This window comes from Natator depressus, chromosome 4, assembly GCF_965152275.1.
Source record: "Natator depressus isolate rNatDep1 chromosome 4, rNatDep2.hap1, whole genome shotgun sequence".
Classification (NCBI taxonomy): Eukaryota; Metazoa; Chordata; order Testudines; family Cheloniidae; genus Natator; species Natator depressus.
The window spans coordinates 56,942,573-56,962,830 of NC_134237.1; the positions used below are offsets into that span (position 1 = coordinate 56,942,573).

Here is a 20,258-nt window from a genome sequence, read left to right on the forward strand (position 1 = left end):
GACTTCCCCTGATCGCCATGAGTTTTCAAAGATAATGGCCAATGGCTCTGCAATCACATCCGCCAACTCCTTTAGCACTCTTGGATGCAGCACATCCGCCCCATGGACTTGTGCTCGTCCAGCATTTCTCAATAGTCCTGAACCACTTCTTTCTCCACAGAGGGCTGGTCACCTCCTCCCCATGCTGTGCTGCCCCGTGCAGTAGTCTGAGAGCTGACCTTGTTCGTGAAGACAGAGGCAAAAAAAGCATTGAGTACATTAGCTTTTTCCACGTCCTCTGTCACTAGGTTGCCTCCCTCATTCAGTAAGGGCCCACACTACCCTTGACCTTCTTCTTGTTGCTAACATACCTGAAGAAACCCTTCTTGATACTCTTAACATCTCTTGCTAGCTGCAACTCCAGGTGTGATTTGGCCTTCCTGATTTCACTCCTGCATGCCCGAGCAATATTTTTATACTCTTCCCTGATCATTTGTCCAATCTTCCACTTCTTGTAAGCTTCTTTTTTTGTGTTTAAGATCAGCAAGGATTTCACTGTTAAGCCAAGCTGGTCACCTGCCATATTTACTATTCTTTCTACACATCGGGATGGTTTGTCCCTGTAACCTCAATAAGGATTCTTTAAAATACAGCCAGCTCTCCTGGACTCCTTTCCCCCTCATGTTATTCTCCCAGGGGATCCTGCCCATCGGTTCCCTGAGGGAGTCAAAGTCTGTTTTTCTGAAGTCCAGGGTCCGTATTCTGCTGCTCTCCTTTCTTCCCTGTGTCAGGATCCTGAACTCGACCATCTCATGGTCACTGCCTCCCAGGTTCCCATCCACTTTAGCTTCCCCTACTAATTTGTCCCGGTTTGTGAGCAGCAGGTGAAGAAGAGCTCTGCCCCTAGTTGGTTCCTCCAGCACTTGCACCAGGAAATTGTCCCCTACTGAAGGGTTCATGTTTAGTCCATCCACCTGGAAACAGTCAGGGCACACCCTGACCGTTGTGTAGGAGCAACACATTGCTCCATCCAAGGACGAGGACCAGATATGAACCCTGGGAAGTTAATTAAAGGACAGTAATCGTGGGAAGCTTCCTTGGCCTGGCCTCAAGGCCTGAGAATTAGGATTGTAGTAGATAGAGGCTGGAAAATAAGAATATTAATCAAAGTCATGTATTCCTTTGTTGTGTCTTTTTGCGGTGGAAGTAGGTAATGCGCAGGGGGGAGAAATATAATAAAAGGGAAGGTGGAAAGCTGACAGGCGGCAGCCCTTTTCAGCTAACCAGCTTGCTTGCTTGGAAAAACCTGTCTTCTGTCTCATCATTGAACCGCCACACCCTACACTTTCCAAAAACTTCCTGGATTGTCTGTGCACCGCTGTATTGCTCTCCCAGCAGATATCAGGGTGACTGAAGTCTCCCATGAGAACCAGGGCCTGTGATCTAGTAACTTCTGTGAGTTGCCGGAAGAAAGCCTCGTTCACCTCATCCCCCTGGTCCGGTGGTCTATAGCAGACTCCCACCACGACATCACCCTTGTTGCTTACACTTCTAAACTTAATCCAGAGACACTCAGTTTTTTCTGCAGTTGCATACTTGAGCTCTGAGCAGTCATACTGCTCTCTTACATACAATGCAACTCCCCCACCTTTTCTGCCCTGCCTGTCCTTCCTGAACAGTTTATATCCATCCATGACAGTACTCCAGCCATGTGAGTTATCCCACCAAGTCTCTGTTATTCCAATCACATCATAAATCCTTGACTGTGCCAGGACTTCCAGTTCTCCCTGCTTGTTTCCCAGGCTTCTTGCATTTGGGTATAGGCACTTGAGATAACTCGCTGATTGTCCCTCTTTCTCAGTATGAGGTAGGAGCCCTGCCCTCTCGCGTGCTCCTGCTCATCCTTCTTCCCGGTATGCCACTTCCCCACTTACCTCAGGGCTTTGATCTCCTTCCCCCAGTGAACCTAGTTTAAAGCCCTCCTCACTAGTTTAGCCAGCCTTCTTGCGAAGATGCTCTTCCCTCTCTTCGTTAGTTGGAGCCCGTCTCTGCCTAGCACTCCTCCTTCTTGGAACACCATCCCATGGTCAAAGAATCCAAAGCCTTCTCTCCGACACCACCTGCGTAGCCATTCATAGACTTCCACGATTCGACGGTCTCTACCCAGGCCTTTTCCTTCCACAGGGAGGAAGGACGAGAAGACCACTTGCACCTCAAACTCCTTTATCCTTCTTCCCAGAGCCACGTAGTCTGCAGTGATCCGCTCAAGGTCATTCTTGGCAGTATCATTCGTGCCCACGTGGAGAAACAGGAAGGGGTAGCGATCCGAGGGCTTGATGAGTCTCGGCAGTCTCTCTGTCACATCGTGAATCCTAGCTCCTGGCAAGCAGCAGACTTCTCGGTTTTCCCAGTCGGGGCGGCAGATAGATGACTCAGTCCCCCTGAGGAGAGAGTCCCTGACAACCACCACCCGCCTCCTTCTCTTGGGAGCGGTGGTCGTGGAACCCCCAACCCTAGGACAGTGCATCTCATGCCTTCCAATCGGCGGAGTCTCCTTCTGTTCCCTGCCCTCAGATGTATCATCTAGTCCACTCTCCGCATTAGTACCTGTGGAGAGAACATGAAGACGCAGACAAGCTGTGGCTCTCAAAGTTGAGGCTCTCAGCTCTGCCATTTTGGTGTTCTGAAGTTTCCTAAATGAAATTTGTCAGAATCTCCAGTTCAAAAGAAATGTCTACAAAATTTAAACTCAGTCTGAATCATCAAAACCATATTTTGAAATGTCTAAATTTCCCATGCACAGGAAATTCCCAATTTGAGTCAGCTCTATTCCCAACAGAATCTGCAAACTATATATCTCTGTTGTGGGAATCCCATAGTTTAAGTATTCAATATTGTATGTATGGTATAGGGACTATGCAAATAATAGAGTGTAACGATTCCTTTGAGACAATTATGGTCTACTGTGTGTGCTGAACTCAAGACTTCAATTGCACCCACTACGGTCAGGGCTGAATATATTTTTTCATTTGCACATACTTTTTTTTTTACATACTTCTTTAATTAGATTGAGTAAATAATATTTGTAAAATGACTTACTACATATTTAAATAAAACAATTTAGCTTGATTAATCCCAAAGACTATGTTTTTCCTTTAAATTTACAAGTATCAGAGGGGTAGCCGTGTTAGTCTGGATCTGTAAAAGTGGCAGAGAGTCCTGTGGCACCTTATAGACCAACAGACGTATTGGAGCATGAGCTTTCGTGGGTGAATACCCACTTCGTCAGATGCATGTGACGAAGTGGTTATTCACCCATCTGCATCTGACAAAGTGGGTATTCACCCACGAAAGCTTATGCTCCAGTACATCTGTTAGTCTATAAGGTACCACAGGACTCTTTGCCGCCTTTAAATTTACAGTTTTTAATACAGGAAAAAAAGGAAATACATGAACACAAAAATGTACTGAGAACATTAGAGGGCTGACAAACTGATCCAGAATAAGATTTTCTAAAGTGTTTAAGTGACTTGGGAGATAAAGTCCCATTTACAAAAGAGATTTAGGCACTTAGGGACACATTTTAAAGGTATTTATGTACTTAAAGATTCAGATGGGCACCTAATGAGATTTTCAAAAGTGCCTACTTGCCTAACTCACATTGATTTCCATGTGAGTTAGGCACCTAGGGTTAGAGCTGCATAAATGGGTCATTTGACCCAGTTTAGAACTGAGTGAAATTTTTTCTGTAAATAGCAAATGCATTAGTTACAGTAATGCATTTTGGGGGGCATTGAAATCATTTGTGAATTCTAATCAAATTGGCTAATAGTTATGGCCAAAAAAAAAGAAAAAAAATCAGAAATGTCCATTTAAAATGGGGATCAAAACCTTTTGTTCAACCCAGACAAAAATTTTTTGGTTTTTCATTTCAGCTAATCAAAAATCAATTATTTGCTCAGCTCTACCCAGGTCTCCCACATCCTAGGATGACCCTTCGGAGTCAATGTCCCGTTAATTTTCAGTGAGATTTAGGCTACTACAGGCTGAGAAATTTTTGAAAATGGGACTTAGGCAATTTGAAAAATTTACCTGCAGTCCTTAACCTACTCCTCTGTGCATAGGAAATATAGTACAATGCTAACCTGCCCATTATTTTGAGACTTTTCATGTAACTCCTGTGTGTATTCTATATTTTCTGCTGGTACATAACTGCATTCATTTTAACATTTCTTATGAACTACTTATTCAGCATAAATCTCAAATGACATGTATTGTTCAAGATCTGTGACAAAAACATGTCATTTGCAAGCATGGGACTCAGTAAATATACTTAATTAATGGGATATTTTGATTAATTTTTATGTATTAGATTGTTCAGTGGATGAATTTCACTCTGTAGACAATTTATTGAAAACAGGAGGCAGTTCGAAACACATCATTAGAAGCTTTTATTTCCAAACTGACACTATGTAGAGTTTTCCTTGTTAGCTCTATAATATCTGCTTCTTTTATTTTTGAGGCTACACCATGTAAATTAAATCATGCTGTTAAACAGCTCAGTAATCAAGATAATAATATCAAAGCTAAAATAAAGAGGTAATCTATACTACATATATACATTCAAACAACATCTGAAATATCCCCCTCTTCTCTTGTTCTTATTCAGAATGGTCAGAGCTGTTCCCTTATTTTATAAGTGTTTTAACCCTCCCATTTTGTCCCCTGTGTTGCTGAACCCTCCATTTATTCTTTTCTTTTGAAATTTCATGAATACCTTTCTAATGAGTTCCATTATGTTTGCAGTAAACTACTGCACAACAGTACGGTTCCCCAAGTCAGTGACAGAGGGTACACATGGAACCATTTGTTAGAATACCATTATAATATTAAAGGGAAGATTAGGGTGATTTCCCACCTTCTGATAGAGTCATCTCCCTCCCTACCTCACTGAATTCTGCTACTAAATCATCCCCCATGAAATAATGACTGAAGTGCAAAGTGTTCATGCTTGGAATGCACCAAGGGCCTGATCCAAGTTCTCATTGAAGTCAATGGAAAGACTTTGGACCAGAACACAAAATGTTTGTTTTGTAAATTAATTTTCCAAGAAAGGCTTTACCCCCTCCACAAAATCTTCCTCAACTCTTCCCTCCACATTCAAATTATACATGCTAAACACTGTGCTATGCTATCAATATATTTTATATTTTTCAAGAAAAAATATACGTATTTCCAGCAAGTACAGTGACTCTAGGATTGTTTGCTCTGATGTGTTGCCTGCTTGCTTGGTTATTATATTGAGAAAATGGCTTTGTTTCAATGTAAAAAATAATTATATAGGTTTCCTAGTCATAGACCTCACTTCTCTGCAAACATACATACCACTGGTTCAAGGATTTTGTCACAAGGAAAGGAAAATTGCAATGGGAACCCCTTATTAAGTGATTGGCAGCATATCATTGTTCCATAGGGCTTTTGGAGAAAAGGATGCTTAATAAATATAATTATTACTTATTATTAATCCCATCTAAATACAAACTGAGGTCAATTGCTGACACAGCAAAAAAGAGTTTACTAATAATACTACTACTAATTAGTATTTCCATGGATAGTTCTTCATCTGCCCATCTCAAAGTGCTTTACAAAAGTGGGTATATAACATTATCCTTATTTTACAAATGGGAAAACAGGCACAGAGAGTTGAAGTGATTTGGCCAAGGTGACACAGCAAGTCAGTGTGAATAAAACCTAGATCTCCTGTCCTAGCTCAACTGACCTATCAATTGAAAGACACTGATCCCCCCCCACCCCACCCCGTGTAGGGAGTAGTTTAGGGCAGAATGACCCAAATGCATGTGCTTAATACTACAGGAGTTGGTAGTGATAGCAAATTTTCATTCTCTCACAGGACTCCTTTTGTAGCATGGTAGTCCTTACAAACCCTACCAGCTTCCATGGAGATTAGAGGAATATGGAATATGAGATTATGGAATATGGGAACCAAATCAGCCCAGAAACCCCATTTCCAGAAATATACAGACCTAACTGGGAACACCAACCATCGCCCCCCGCATCCAAGACCAAGAAAAAAAATAAAAGAAAATGAAGGTGAGTAATATTGTTTATTTAGTTAGCCACTCTCTCACTTTCAAGTGGCCTTTATTTACATAAAAGGATCATTTTGGCCCTGTGAAAAGTTAATACAATTTCCTTAGAAAAGATCGCTTTTAAATCTTGATTGTATATTAAATTATTTCTGCAATGTTTATTCATCTTGAGAGAAAAGTAATTACTTTTGAGAAAACAATATAATTAGTTTTGCTAATGTTTAATAGTGTTCTTAGTTAAGTTATTCTATTGCTTTGTCCCAACAAGATAAGCGATAATTCACCCCCACCAAGGTGGCCTTCCTCAGATCCTAGAGAGAAAACCAAAAGTTCAAAGAATTCTAACCTTAAGTGCATCTCTACCTTGAAAACTGATTCTAAAAATGGCATTGCTTAATTCCATGTTTATGGTGTCCAAGTGATTTCTTTATCAAATCTGCCCAGTTCACAATTAAAGACTAAAGGTTTTATTAATTAAAATTAATATAAATGATTGCTGGTCCTGCAAAGAACGCGGAAGATAAGCATTAAGCTTCATTTTCTGGCTCATACATTGCCAGTGATAAAAATTCTAAAATCAAAACATAGCTACCACTCACTAGATAAGGGGAGAGTAGAGGGATTTATCAGACTCTTTAATCAGAAAAGTGATCAGATATAACTCTGAATATGCAAGATAGCAAATACATTGAGTTGGAAAAGTCACTATACAAAAATAGCACATTCTAAGTAGAATTGCATATTTTCTGCCATTTTCCAATGCAAAAATTCAATGAAGGTCACTCGTCCTTAACAAAAGAGATGTTGAAACATTACCAATAGGAAATGGCGGGGGGGGGGGGAATATCAGTTAATATAAATGAAGAAGCTTTATGGAATGGCCTCCCAAAAACATGCCATATAGATCAATGAGATGAATAAAGCTACTGTACTCTGAAAATACAGAGGGGTTCTCAAACTTTTGTACTGGGGACCCCTTTCACACAGAAAGCCTCTGAGTGCGACCCCCCTTACAAATTAAAAACATTTTTATATATTTAACACCATTATAAATGCTGGAGGCAAAGCAGGGCTTGGGGTAGAGGCTGACAGCTCACGACCCCCCATGTAATAACCTCAAAACCCCCTGAGGGGTCACGACCCCCAGTTTGAGAACCCCGGCTTTAAAAAGTCCATTTCTGTTTATTTAAATCACATGAATCTTTACTTCCTGTAAACCAGCAGATAACTGTCTATTAATTGCTACTCAATTATCTGATGAAAGTTCAACACATCTCAGAAGCCACAGAAACAGAATCAATAGTAAAAAGAGTTATGTCTGGATTCTGTACCAGTTTTTATGAGTATACACACAATAAATTTCCAGGGCTATTTTTCCTAAAATGTTTATAGGAAGAGGAGTCACTGAGCTACAGAAAGTCCTCCTTTAATAGACTAATCTCTTTTCAAGGCAACTGCTGCCTCTTACTTGTCAACTGGTTTAATGACCATGGTAACTCAAAAAGGTGCAATATGCCGGTCACTTAGAAAAAACTACAAAGGCTTTCAGAAATAGCCTTTACTATATACAACATAATCTCATTTGAAGATCCACTTTTGTCTTCTCTTCTATATAATATAGATAAGAACGATAATCCAAATTCAACACACTAATGTTCTATCAAAGATCTAAATAAGCATTTTAGAAGTGAAGTTATTGGCTAGAAAATCAATCAACTCATGGACAAGCACTTAAATACTACAGATGCTGGCAGGTTTAATTACCCTAACAAAAAAGGCCCCAATCCACAGTTGGCGTAAATTGACCTAGCTCTGCTGAAGTCAATGGAGCTATGACAATTTACATCAGCTAAAAATCTGGCCAAATCAAAAGATCATGCATCACTTTATAGCAATAATTCAAGCATATTTAAAAACAGTGCTAGTTTATGTGTTTGGTGCAGAAACAGCGATGCATCTACAGGTTAAAAAGAATCCTCTCACAATTTGTTTTCAGCAACAAGCTTGTAACTGTTAACTGTCATGCAATATCATCCTATGAAAATAGTCATATAATAAATGGAATTCAGTTTGAATAAAGACCTTGTAACTTAAGGCATGGCTGAGATATGAAGCATATAAAGCATGAAAACAATAGGATTATGTCTGCATCACTTTGGCTGTCAGTGGGAACACTGTTGTAATAAGGCAGTTATAAAAAAAGGAAGTGTGTATTGTTAAAATGTCAAGGCTCATTGCAACTTAGTTTCAGTTCAACTTTTTGTTGTTTGAATGCACCACCAGACAATGGGATGTTGGCTGGAAAGGAGAGGAGCGACTCCCATCCATGTCCATTTACTTCTCCTCCAATCTTCTGCTTTAAATGTGTTATTTTAAAAGGCCCAACTATGCAGCAGCATACAATCTTCTTTCTGTGCCCTTAATTTCAGCTCCTCTGTGCAACATACTTGCTGTCCACTTCAGGCCAAATCTTGGAAATGGGCTCACAGCCTAATTAATAAGCTCAGGAAATTTCTCATAAAGCGTGTGGGAGGGAATGGCAAGATATTCAGCTCTAACATGCAGTTTCCAAGAGACAGTTGGGTTGCTGCTGCATGATGCACTATGAGAAAAGGCAATAGCAGATGTGAGCCATGTGGAATTTTAGCCTTGTGGATTCTCACTCATGCCAAAACTACAAATGCTTTGTACAGGGGATCTCCATAGGGGATGCGTAAAGGAAGACTTCCTCCTTCCCAGGCTTCAGAGCACCAGCAAAAATTCTCTGAAACTGCTACTATACTCCATAGTCAGTAAAAAAGATTGCTCTTTTTGCCTTTGCAATTCCTTTTCCCCTGCTAGGGGTTTCAGCCAATGCATTCACATACCCACAAATTGACCAGCTGCAGTCACATCCCCCCTCAGGCCCACTCCTCTGCTGTAATGGAAAGCCACCACCCTGCTCTGAGGCACACTAAGCCCATTTGGTTGACTTTGCAATGGTATTGTGGTGTTACCGCAGCAGTCAGGCGTCTCTGTCCCCAGAACCCATAAACACAATGCTAGCAGATGCCAAAGATACCCATTCTACTTCTTCTCCCTTCCCAGCATTCCATTGTGGAGAGATGCTACATAGCTGTACTCCATGGTGTGCAGAGATCCTCTGTATGGGTTCTCTACTGTCTGACCCACCCAGAGGTAGAAATGTGGCATTTTTACTGATAAGGGCCTCACATAGATGCACAGGCACACTATAGATTGGTCCTTCGTAATGTTAGACCTATTAAAATCATTACCAAAATGCTGAGTAAATATATTTGGTAGCAGGTTCTCCTATAAGCCAGTGCTTTTAACTCAAAATGTTGACATCACTTCTATCAAATATTTGGTTTATTTAGAAAGTTTATATCTATTATTCAGCATTTCTAGAGAGATATAGTCTACACACAACTTATACCACACATTGCTGAAGCAAAATACCCTCAGCCACCTGACTATATTCATAGCCTAATATGGCTTTTAAAATTTTACCTAAATATATGTATCCATCTTCTCCATCCACTATCGGTTGCACCCAGGTTGACCTTACAGGACCTACAATACTCTGCTTTGCACCAGCAGGAGGATATAGTGTGAAAGCCATTTCGAGTGCTTGATGCTGCTTGATGGTTGTTACTTCAGAAGTGTGACCTGGGAACAAATAAACAGCATTCATATAGTGCCCTACAACTACACTTCAAATACTGAGGTGTATCCTTTCTTTTGATACATGTATGCAATTCACATTAACATTAATGGTAGTTGCACATGGATATTTGGCTTCAGCTCACACTTCGGGATTGTTTCATACCCTAAATTGGACTCCTGAGCCTGTGCAGGCTGAACCATTGAAGTACCATAGGCTACGCAGTTAATGCCTGTGATTTCACAATCATTGTAAAGGTGTATAATTTGGATAGATTCACCTTATGATGATCTTGGCCATTAAGCATTATATAGCACAATGTTAGGATTCTTCATAGGGATATTTTATTAGTAGTATTCTAATAATTAAACTGGTATTATGTACAGAAGCTTATTCCGTAATGATGCTCACTAGTAGATAGTATGATTGAATATGTTTCCTCACACAATACTAATTTTCAGGACTGAGATTTTCAAAGGGGTTGAACATCTCTGAGGGTTGGGTGCATAATTCCCTTTGAAAGTCCCAGGCTAGATGCTTTCTGTGAACTGGTCATGAACAGCACTACCTCAAGCTTCAGCCTGTAAATTATTTGAGAAAATGAAAGATAAGCTACAACTTCAAGCAAGCAGTCAGTTTCTTCAATGATTTAAAATGGGCAGTTGCTGACAAGATATGGTAAGAACAAAATGAAATAACACTGACATCAAAAAGACCAACAGTATTTGGTCCTATAACTGTCTCATACAAGTTCTTCTGTTGAAGTCAATAGGAATGGGCACTTTTAATGGGATGGCCCCCACCTCTTTCAAGTACTCCCTGGTTGAGTGTGTGTGTGCCTGCCTCAATCAGTTTTTCCTCAATTTCTAGGCTCCTGGTGCCCCGCCGGCTGCTGCGCTTGTCAGGCAGATCTTTGGTGACTCAGCCCTCTGGCCGAGTCTCACAGAGTCCTTGTGAAAACAAAAAAACCCATTCTAGGGTATAAGTCCAGAATGTCCTGCAGCCCTCCCTGGCTCAGTCCTTTAGCAGTCCAACTTGGCCCATTGATTTTGGTGTAAGGGAGGTCAAGGGTGTTCTGGGGGTTCAGAAGGGATGTCATCAGGGGAGTAGGTGTGACAGAGTGGAGCTCCAATGCACCCAATTCTCCACTGATTTAAGGTACTTGAGGAATCTTAAATCAGTGGCGTATGTTAAAGCTTCCACCTTGTAGCTTTAACTTATATTGGGCATGGCAGCTGAGAATGAAGGAGCTGTGACCAGTTCTTTGACACACCCTACCCCATGCTGCACCCATGCCTTGGCACAGCGCAGAATCAAGTCCATGGTGTTTAATGAATATTGCCAAAAAACGCTAACCATACAGTAGACAAAACACCTCCAAAAGAGGGCTGAGGGCATCACAACTCACGTGGCTGAATTGACGGTGCTTCAGTTCACTTATCTTTACAGCAGGGTGCAAGAGCTCTCTTCTATTCTCATTGTGGAATTCCAGCCTCCGAACATTCAAACACAATGAGTAAGGCCCTCCCCCAAAATCACGATATTGACTTAAATACCGTGAGATTTATTAATATTGGTTTCTTCTTATTTGACGTCTGTTTGTTTGTTTTTACCCTTTAGAGTGCACTTGCTTGTTGTTTTCCAGCGTTTCTCTTCAACCATGAGGGCTAGATGCTTACTTTCTTTTTTAATAAAAGATGAGATTCTCATGCAATCTCTTAAAGCCATCACCTTTATGAAATACAGAACATCATGCCATCATGGTAAAATCATTGGAGTTGGCAACATTGGAGTTGGTATTCAGTTTGAGGAGAAAGACTTCTTTTGTGTTTAAAGTTAGAGAAACGATGGGACAGATGTTTCAGATACTGTGAATGCACTTTGTTTTTTATAATATTAAGCGTATTGTGTAAATTCTAGAAAAAGAAAAGTAATAAATCCTAAAATGATAACTCAATGTTTAAGACACAATAATTCACAGAATTATACAATATTAAAATACGTTGGGAACTATTTCCTACCAGCTTATTTTTTAAGTGAACTTGATGCTTGTTGAAAGCATTAGACTGACAGTTCAGGAAACTACAATCCTATCTTTGCATACAGTACAGGCAAGTGGTGTAAGTTTCTCCATATTACATTGGCAGTATTGGCCAGGAGGAAACACATCTAAGTATTGCGAGGGATATTTCACTCCCCATACCAGTTAGTCTCCAGACAGAACCCACCTTCAAGACTATCAACTGTGGTAATATTGGGCTTCTAAGTGTGAACAACTTTGGCATCCACTAGAAAGCATCTCATGCCACTGCACAGCCATCCACCATTGATAATTTTTGGTTGTTAGCCATCTGAGCTATATTGAAACCAAGATCAGAGGCAAAAAAATCTGTATCCGGTTAACAATTAAACTCCACGGCATCACAGCTCTCAAATCTGAGCTTTTAAAATTTGTTGTCACGGTTAAGTAAAATCACTTCATGTTGCATTCATTTTCTTCAGTATGAAATAAGTGTATGTCACACTTTTTTGTCATACCATTTTTATTTAACAAATTATTTTCTATTCATTAGTAAAAAAAAATTATAAACAAGGCAGCTCATTTATCAAAATGAAAAATGTTCTCCTCCTTGAACAAGGAAAGGGGACTCTAAATAGACTGTCCCTATTCCTAAATTAATGGAACTATCTTACATATAATATTTTCTTTTAAGCATTAATGTAAGCACTCCAAGATCATTAATGAAGAAGTAGAGGAACAGGAGTTACAGTTGAAGGGCAAAACTGCTAAGAAAGCATTTCAGAGGGATGTCACTGAGTGATACAATCTAGGAAAATAAATATAAGGATCATTGATCATTGATATCATAATTAAATGCCTATAGTACATGACGAGGAAAAAGGACAAAACGTTTATTAAAACTTGACTAAGAACATGACCTGCAGGACTAATCAAGCAGGTATACTGAGAGGCCATGCAAAGGGTTACAGTCAATAACACTGTATTTTAAAATGGCTTTATGACTTAAGAAACAACATTTAATAAAACTTCCTGGTTACTATTTACAAACTCCTTTGTACCTAACAATCCAAAATTTGAAACCCAGCATCAGATCATCAGCTGGTGTAAACTGTCACAACTCCAGTGACTTAAATAGAGCTACCACAATTTATACCACCTGAGGATCTTCCCACAGGAGTAATTATTAATAGCACAGCCAGGTCTTATTTTTTTCACTCCAGTGAACGGCAACATATTAAAAATATAGATACCTTGAGTTCTGGGACGTTTACTCATTTTTAATATAGAGACAACAAAACGTTAACATTTCAGACTATTCTGGCAGTCCTCATCATGTACCAGTATAAACATTTAAAAATATTGCAGTCTATAAAGCGATCGATGGAGACTATCAGTTCCTATCCAGACTAACACCACCTACTTCACCCAAACTCTCACACACCTTTCTAAAAAGTAAAGGAGAACAGAATTATCCAGGCTAAGCTGAATAAGAAGAAGAATAGCTGATCTTGTAATATACACCAGATTTATTGTAACAGAAGAAAGTTCACTAAATCAGATGGAATTCATCTCAGAGAGCTAATGAAACTAGCAGCAGTAGTATGAAAGTGACTGTGTATTATTACTGAAAACTAACAAAGTACAGCCAGGATCCCAGAACTGGAAAAATGACAAAACATATTACCTATTTTAAAGGAGAGGAAAAAACAAATACCAGGGGAACTGCAGAACAGACAATTCAAATTCAAATTGCTAGCTAGCAAAGAAGTCAATTTGTAAGCAGCTCCCAAACCTTTGGCAAAGACGATAAATAGTAAAAATTTGGATTGGCAGGGACAAAACATGTCTATCACATATATTAACTTGCATGAGCCTCCTGCTCAGTGCCATCACTACCATTAACCACCTTAACACAATGTAACTTCCCCACAGGCACTCTCAATTTGTACTGGAAAATACAATACCCAGCGCTTATCAAACTTCAAGACGAATGATCCACTCTTCCATTCCCGCATTGCCTCCCAGCTCTCGGGGTGGCAAACTTAATTTTTGTAATGCCCCTTCACACCATTCATACAGTAAACAACATTAGGTCCATCTCTCTGCATCTGTTAAATATTAGACTTTAAACTGAAGGCATAGCACACTAAGAAAGTTTACAACATACAGCAGAAGACAAAAATAGATTGATGCGTGTGTATGAGAATATTTCTTGCTTATAATTGTAGCAGTTATACAAATCATTTAAGCACCAATTACCAGTTTATTATACCAAACATTCTGATTTCTATTGGTTCAGACAGCTAGAAAAATCCTTTCCCTGTCAGGAAGTTCTCCCATGTTGAAAGCAACACTAGTAACTGCTGACGTGCTCAGGCTTGTGAGATTATAAAACAACATTCCCTTTGTTCCCTCCAGGATGTGGAGACCAGGAAACCATATTTTTCTCTAATCAAACATCTAAATGCTTGGCACAGATGGGTTCATTAGGAAATCTAAAATTGGATTCCCTGACCTTCTGTTCCTAAAACTCTTTGATAAAGAATGGGTTAATTAAATTATTCTCACAATACTGGTAAGAAATTTCCATTATTTTGATGTTCTATGAAACAACACACTTTCTACATCTTTATAAATAAAGATTGCTCTTTCAGGAAGCCCAACAGATAAATTGTCTTTTGTTTTGAAAGCCATTTTTTAAATTTGAACCCAGATAGGTAATACCAGTCTTCCATTTCTTTCTTTGAAAAGGCCAAGCAAACTGAATTACTCTTCTTGCTAGTCACCCATGTTTTGTTTTCTGTCATGGTGGGAAAATAATTGTATATGTCATAAGGAAAAGCTGTATGTAGCATATCACTATAGAACAAACAAACACATGTGTATGTGAATTACAGTATCAGCACACTTTGGATGAGAATCTCCCTGCCTCTTTGCTGATATACATAAGGGGGGAAAAGAGGGAACAGGGAGCCCCTCCTGATCTCTTGCATACTTATGGAGGAAGCCGTCAGAATGTTGATGCTTGTGCTTCTTATGTGCAGCGGACACAGGCTAGTCCAGCCACAAGCACCCCACGTTCCAGAGGGAACATGACTAGGATAGGAGGTTAGTGATCATTGCCTATGCCCACCAGTTGGTGGTTGGAGGATGGTGCTAAGGGAAATGCTACACCTCTAAAAACTTATAAGACCAGATTCTGAGTTCTCTCCTACTTTGCCTGCTCCAGCACTCTGCAGGTAGAGTGCCTCCAGCTACTGCTGCTGTATCTCCATTACTCTGGCCCGGACTGTAAAATCCACAATAGAATCTTTTACTTAATTTGTTGACAAGAAAACATATTTAGTGGAGAAAGGGAGGACATGGCATTTTGTACAGTGGAGGCAGCGTCGCTCAGTGGATGGACCACTGGATGCTGGGTTGGGAGACCTGGATTATATTCACAGCTCTGCCACTAGCCTACTGGGTGACTTCAGGAGGGTCACTTCCCCTCTTTGTGCCTGATTCCCCATCTGTAAATGAGGGTGATGATACTTGCATCCTTTGTGAAGTGCTTTGAGATCTACTGATGAAAAATGCTATCTAAGAGCTAGGTATTGTTATTACAGGGCTTAATTCTGTTTCAGTTACAGCCTCTAGTTCAACCCTGCAAACCCCATTTGAACTCAGTGGGACCAACAAAATGTGGCCCCTTTATTTACCATAGTAAGGCAAGAGATACTGTTCCACACAACAATTTCAAAATGTAGATCACCATTTTGCTAAAAAAAAATGAACATTTTATTAATGGCTCATGTCAAGGTGAGAGGAGAGGACAGTTGGACCATTTGGTGTTCAATATATTTTCTTAATAGCTTGGAGGATACAGTGGTGAGTACATTGTTCATATCTATGTATGGCATGAAGCTATGAAGAATCACAAAGGGCTTGATAATGCACAGCACAGATGTGGAACTGCATGTGCAAACACTAGGTAAAAGGAATGATTGGGTCAAATATTTCAGGAGAACACAATCCTGTATTAATGAAGGCATTAGGGTATATCCATCAAATTACTCCTGCCGAGTGCCAGTGAGAAAAGAGTGAATAGCTTTTTGCATGACATAAGATCAGACTTAAGTCAATGTCTCTACAGATACCCATCCTCTGCCCCTTTTATACCCTACATTCCTGAGAACAGGGTAGTGTGGGTACAGAAAGCTGGAGATTAATTTCTGCTCAGTGAAGTCAATGGGAGTTTTGCTTTTCACTATAATGGGAGCAGGATCATTCATCCGCTTAGTTCACACTTGTGCTGGACTGTAGCAACCTTGCGCTCACTGCTGTATACCACACAAGGACTTGCAGGATAAGGCCAAACAGCATTATAAGCCATCTTGAATCATGGAAAAAAAGATCAATAAAATAAGATTCATTAAAGACAAATATAATGTGGTTCACACAGGAAGGGATACTCAAATTCACAAGTATAGAATGGCAGACAAATTGAATGTGAGTCAACAATACAAAGCTTTTGTCAAACCACAAAATGTTGAGTTAGATTCTGTTAATATAATAAAATATTATATGTAAATTAAGAGAAGTAAAATTACCATACAATGGGTTATAATTGCTTTAAAAACACTTTAATTATATTCAGGCAATGTACAATCAGAGGAAAAATATTTTGACAGTAATTACCTATATTTAATTCAGTTTAATGGTGTGCTACTAGCTGGGATGGGTAAGAAAGATTTAATTTGAGCTACTTTTCCTGAAATGCAGAAAGTGCCAAATATACTATAATCGGACATAGGAATTACCCATTTTATAGGAATATTAGCAACTCCAGTTGGTTTGACTACAAAATTAAGTACTATAATCAATTTTGATTACAAAAGACAGACTGGAGAGAATTCAGATAGTCACACAAATTATAAAACATCTACAAAATTAAAATGATGGGGAAAACAATAAACAGAACTGGATATGTTCACTTCAGAGAAAAGGTGACTCAGGTTCTTTCCATTGACTTAAATAAGAGCTGGATTGGACTGCTAATCTTTCACTCTCTTTTAGGCTGTCCAAAGAAAATGTTACAGTTAATAAAGGAATAGCTATAAAAAAAGATTTCCAGATGTTTATGAGGTGATCGAGAAGGTATGTAATAGTATACAGAGTGACATCAAGTAGTGGTGAACATCCAGAGTTATTATCCCTTGAAGTAAATACTGATCTCTGCATTGCCTTGGTCACAATTTGCCTCTAAAAACAATAAATCTTTATGGCCTCAACATAAGTCAATATCTGTGCTTCTTTTTACAGAGAAGAAGCTCGAAAATGAGGGCTACAGTCTTAGATTTGGTAGAGCATTTGTATAAATATCTAAATGCATAATAATAAGTATTATTTTTATTATTACTGAATTATGGAGAAGGGGGCTATTCTCCTTTTTGTAGCAATTACAAAAACACCAAAGTCTTGATCCTGCAAACAATCTGCACATTTACTTTGTTTTATATGTGGTGGCTTTAGTTAAACAAAACCATACCTATTCAGCACAACACTTAAGCACATGCTTAACTTTAACTTTATGCTGAAGGCCATTAACCTTAGTGGGACTTAAGCAGATACTTAGGTGTTTTGCTGAATAGCATGTGCTAAAATGGATTGTTGAATTGGGGCTTGCAAGTAGGCCCATTAAAGTCAATGGAACTACTTACAAAGTATATCATGAGGCACCTGTATAAATCTTTGCAGGATTGGGGCCTAAAGGGAGAACAGATCACACCCAAAAGAACCTTAAGAGGTGATTTGCAAAGCACCTAAGGATTTAGAAGTGCAAGCCTAATTGAAAATGTGCTCCTAAACCCTCATAGGTTTTTTTTAAAATCTCTTCTTAATTTATCCTGTTGGTTTCTGATCAAATAAAAATCATATTTAATTTGTGACCTATCCTTTTCTGTTAAGATCTAATACAGGGTTTCTCAAACTTTTGTACTGGGGACCCCTTTCACACAGAAAGCCTCTGAGTGTGACTCCCCTTATAAATTAAAAACATGTTTTTATATATTTAACACCATTATAAATGCTGGAGGCAAAGCGGGGTTTGGGGTGGACGCTGACAGCTCATGACCCCCCATGTAATAACCTCATGACCCCCTGTTTGAGATCCCCTGATCTAATAACATAACAGGCATCTCAAGAAGATTCATCAGAATACAGGGGTAATCATTTTGTTTTGCTTTTTATTAATATTATCTGTATTTTTGTAAATAATCTTTCAAAACAGCATTGGAATCAAAAGATGTTTATTTATGTTCAATACCTCTTTGTAAACCAAAGATCTAGATTTTTTTCAAGTAAAGACTCAAATTTATGCTACTGTGAAATTAACTAGTTGCTGTAATTTATTCTAAAGTGTTTACCTATCCCTGCTGTTCTGTAGTCAATGAAATGATCTAAAAATTGTTCACAGAGCATTCATAGTTAGCTTCTACTGGAAACAACTGAGATGGGGAAAATCAAGCCAACTTAGTTCCAAATGTTTATTATTATTAATAATACAATTAAGATAATATTAAATGTAGGTAATTATTCTTAATATCAGATTTTGCAAAGGAAACAAAAACAATGTTAATAATATATTTGAACTTGTGCTCACTATTGAATAAAATACTAAATTTTTCATACTCCTCCTATAGCTAAATTAATATTATGTAATTTCATGTTTTTGCTTTGTAAAACTGCTTAGAAACTTGTTTTTCTATGTGTATTAGTGTGTTTTGGACTTCTGCAGCAATATACCATATATTATTGTGTATTTTCTATCAGTTGTGTTTATTCAATGTCTTTTTTGTTTCACAAAGGCAAAAGAAAAGGAATAATACTGGGGGATTTCAACTATCCTCATATTGACTGGGTATGTCACCTCAGGAATGGATGCATAGATAACATTTCTAGACACATTAAATGACTGCTTCTTGGAGTTGCTTGTGCTGGAACCCACAAGTGGAGAAGCAATTCTTGATTTAGTCCTAAGTGGCACACAGGATTTGGTGCAAGAGGTGAATATAGCTGCACCACTTAGTAAGAGCAACCACAGTGTAATTAAATTTAACATATCTGAAGGGGGGAAATGCCAAAATAACCCACCACAGTTGCATTTAACTTCAAAAAGAGGAACTACACAGAAATGAGGAAGCCAGTTAAACGGAAATTAAAAGGAACAGTCACAAGAGTGACAGTACTGTAAACTGCATGGAAACTATTTAAAACACCATAATAGAGGCTCAAACTAAATGAATACGCCAAATAAATTAAAAACAAAACAAAACAGTAAGAGGACCAAAAAATTCCACCATGTCTAAATAGCAGAGTAAAAGAGAGAGCCAAAAGGCATCCTGTAAAAACTGGAAGTCAAATCCTAGTGAAGAAAATAGAAAGAAGCAAACTCTGGCAAGTGTAATAAGGCAGGCCAAGAAGAATTTGAAGAGCAGCTAGCTAAGGACACAAAAACTAACAGCAAAAAAATATTTTAAGTACATCAGATGCAGGAAGCCTGCCAAGCAATCAGTGGGGCCCCTGGATGATTGAGGTGCTAGAGGAGCACTCAGGGAAGACAAGACTCTTACAGAGAAGCTAAATAAATTCTTTGTATCAGTCTTCATCGTAGAGGATATGGGGAAGATCCCCACATCCAGGGGTCATTCTTTTTAGGTGACAAATCTGAGGAACTGTTCCAGATTGATGTGTCAACAGAGGAGGTTTTGGAACAAATTGATAAATTAAATCGTAATAAGCACTATGGAACAATAAGGAACTCAGATATGAAACTGAAAAGCTATTAACTGTGATATATAACCTATTGGAGGGTACCTAATGTAATGTCAATTTTTAAAAAAGGATCCAGAGATGATTCTGGTAATTACAGGCCAGAAGTACTAACTTCAGTACCAAGAAATTGGTTGAATTAAGAACAAAATTATCAGACCTATGGATAAACACAGTATGTTGGGAAAGAGTCAAGACTTGTGTAAAGAGAAGTCACGCCTCACTAATCTATTAGAATTCTTTGAGAGTCCATGTGGACAAGGATGATCCAGTTGATACAGCTGCTTAGTCTTTCAGAAAGCTTTGACAAGGTCCTAAACCAAGGGCTCTTAAGCAAAGTAAGCAGTTCTGGCATAAGGGGAAGGTCTTCTCATGGATCAGTACCTAGTTAAAAAGATAAGAAACAAAGGGTAGGAATAAATGATCAGTTTTCACAATGGAGTGAGGTAAATGGTGGCGTCCCTCAACGATCTGTACTGGGACCATTGCTGTTCAACATATTCATAAATGATCTGAAAAAGGAGATAAACAATGGTGGCAAAATTTGCAGATGATACAAAATTACGCAAGATATACAAGTCCAAAGCTGACTGTGAAGAGTTATAAAGGGATCTCACTAAACTGGGTAACTGGGCAACAAAATGACAGATGAAATTCAATATTGATTAGT

At 38.8% G+C, this 20,258-nt stretch overlaps 1 protein-coding gene across 1 annotated transcript in view; it reads right to left on the reverse strand.

Moving 5' to 3' along the window:
• IQCM (IQ motif containing M) overlaps positions 1-20,258 on the reverse strand; it is a 189,027-nt gene that overhangs the window by 98,918 nt on the left and 69,851 nt on the right. The window contains exon 7 of the mRNA XM_074950990.1: positions 9,600-9,758. Within this exon, the coding sequence (XP_074807091.1) occupies positions 9,600-9,758 (159 nt within the window). The remainder of the gene's footprint in view (positions 1-9,599; positions 9,759-20,258) is intronic.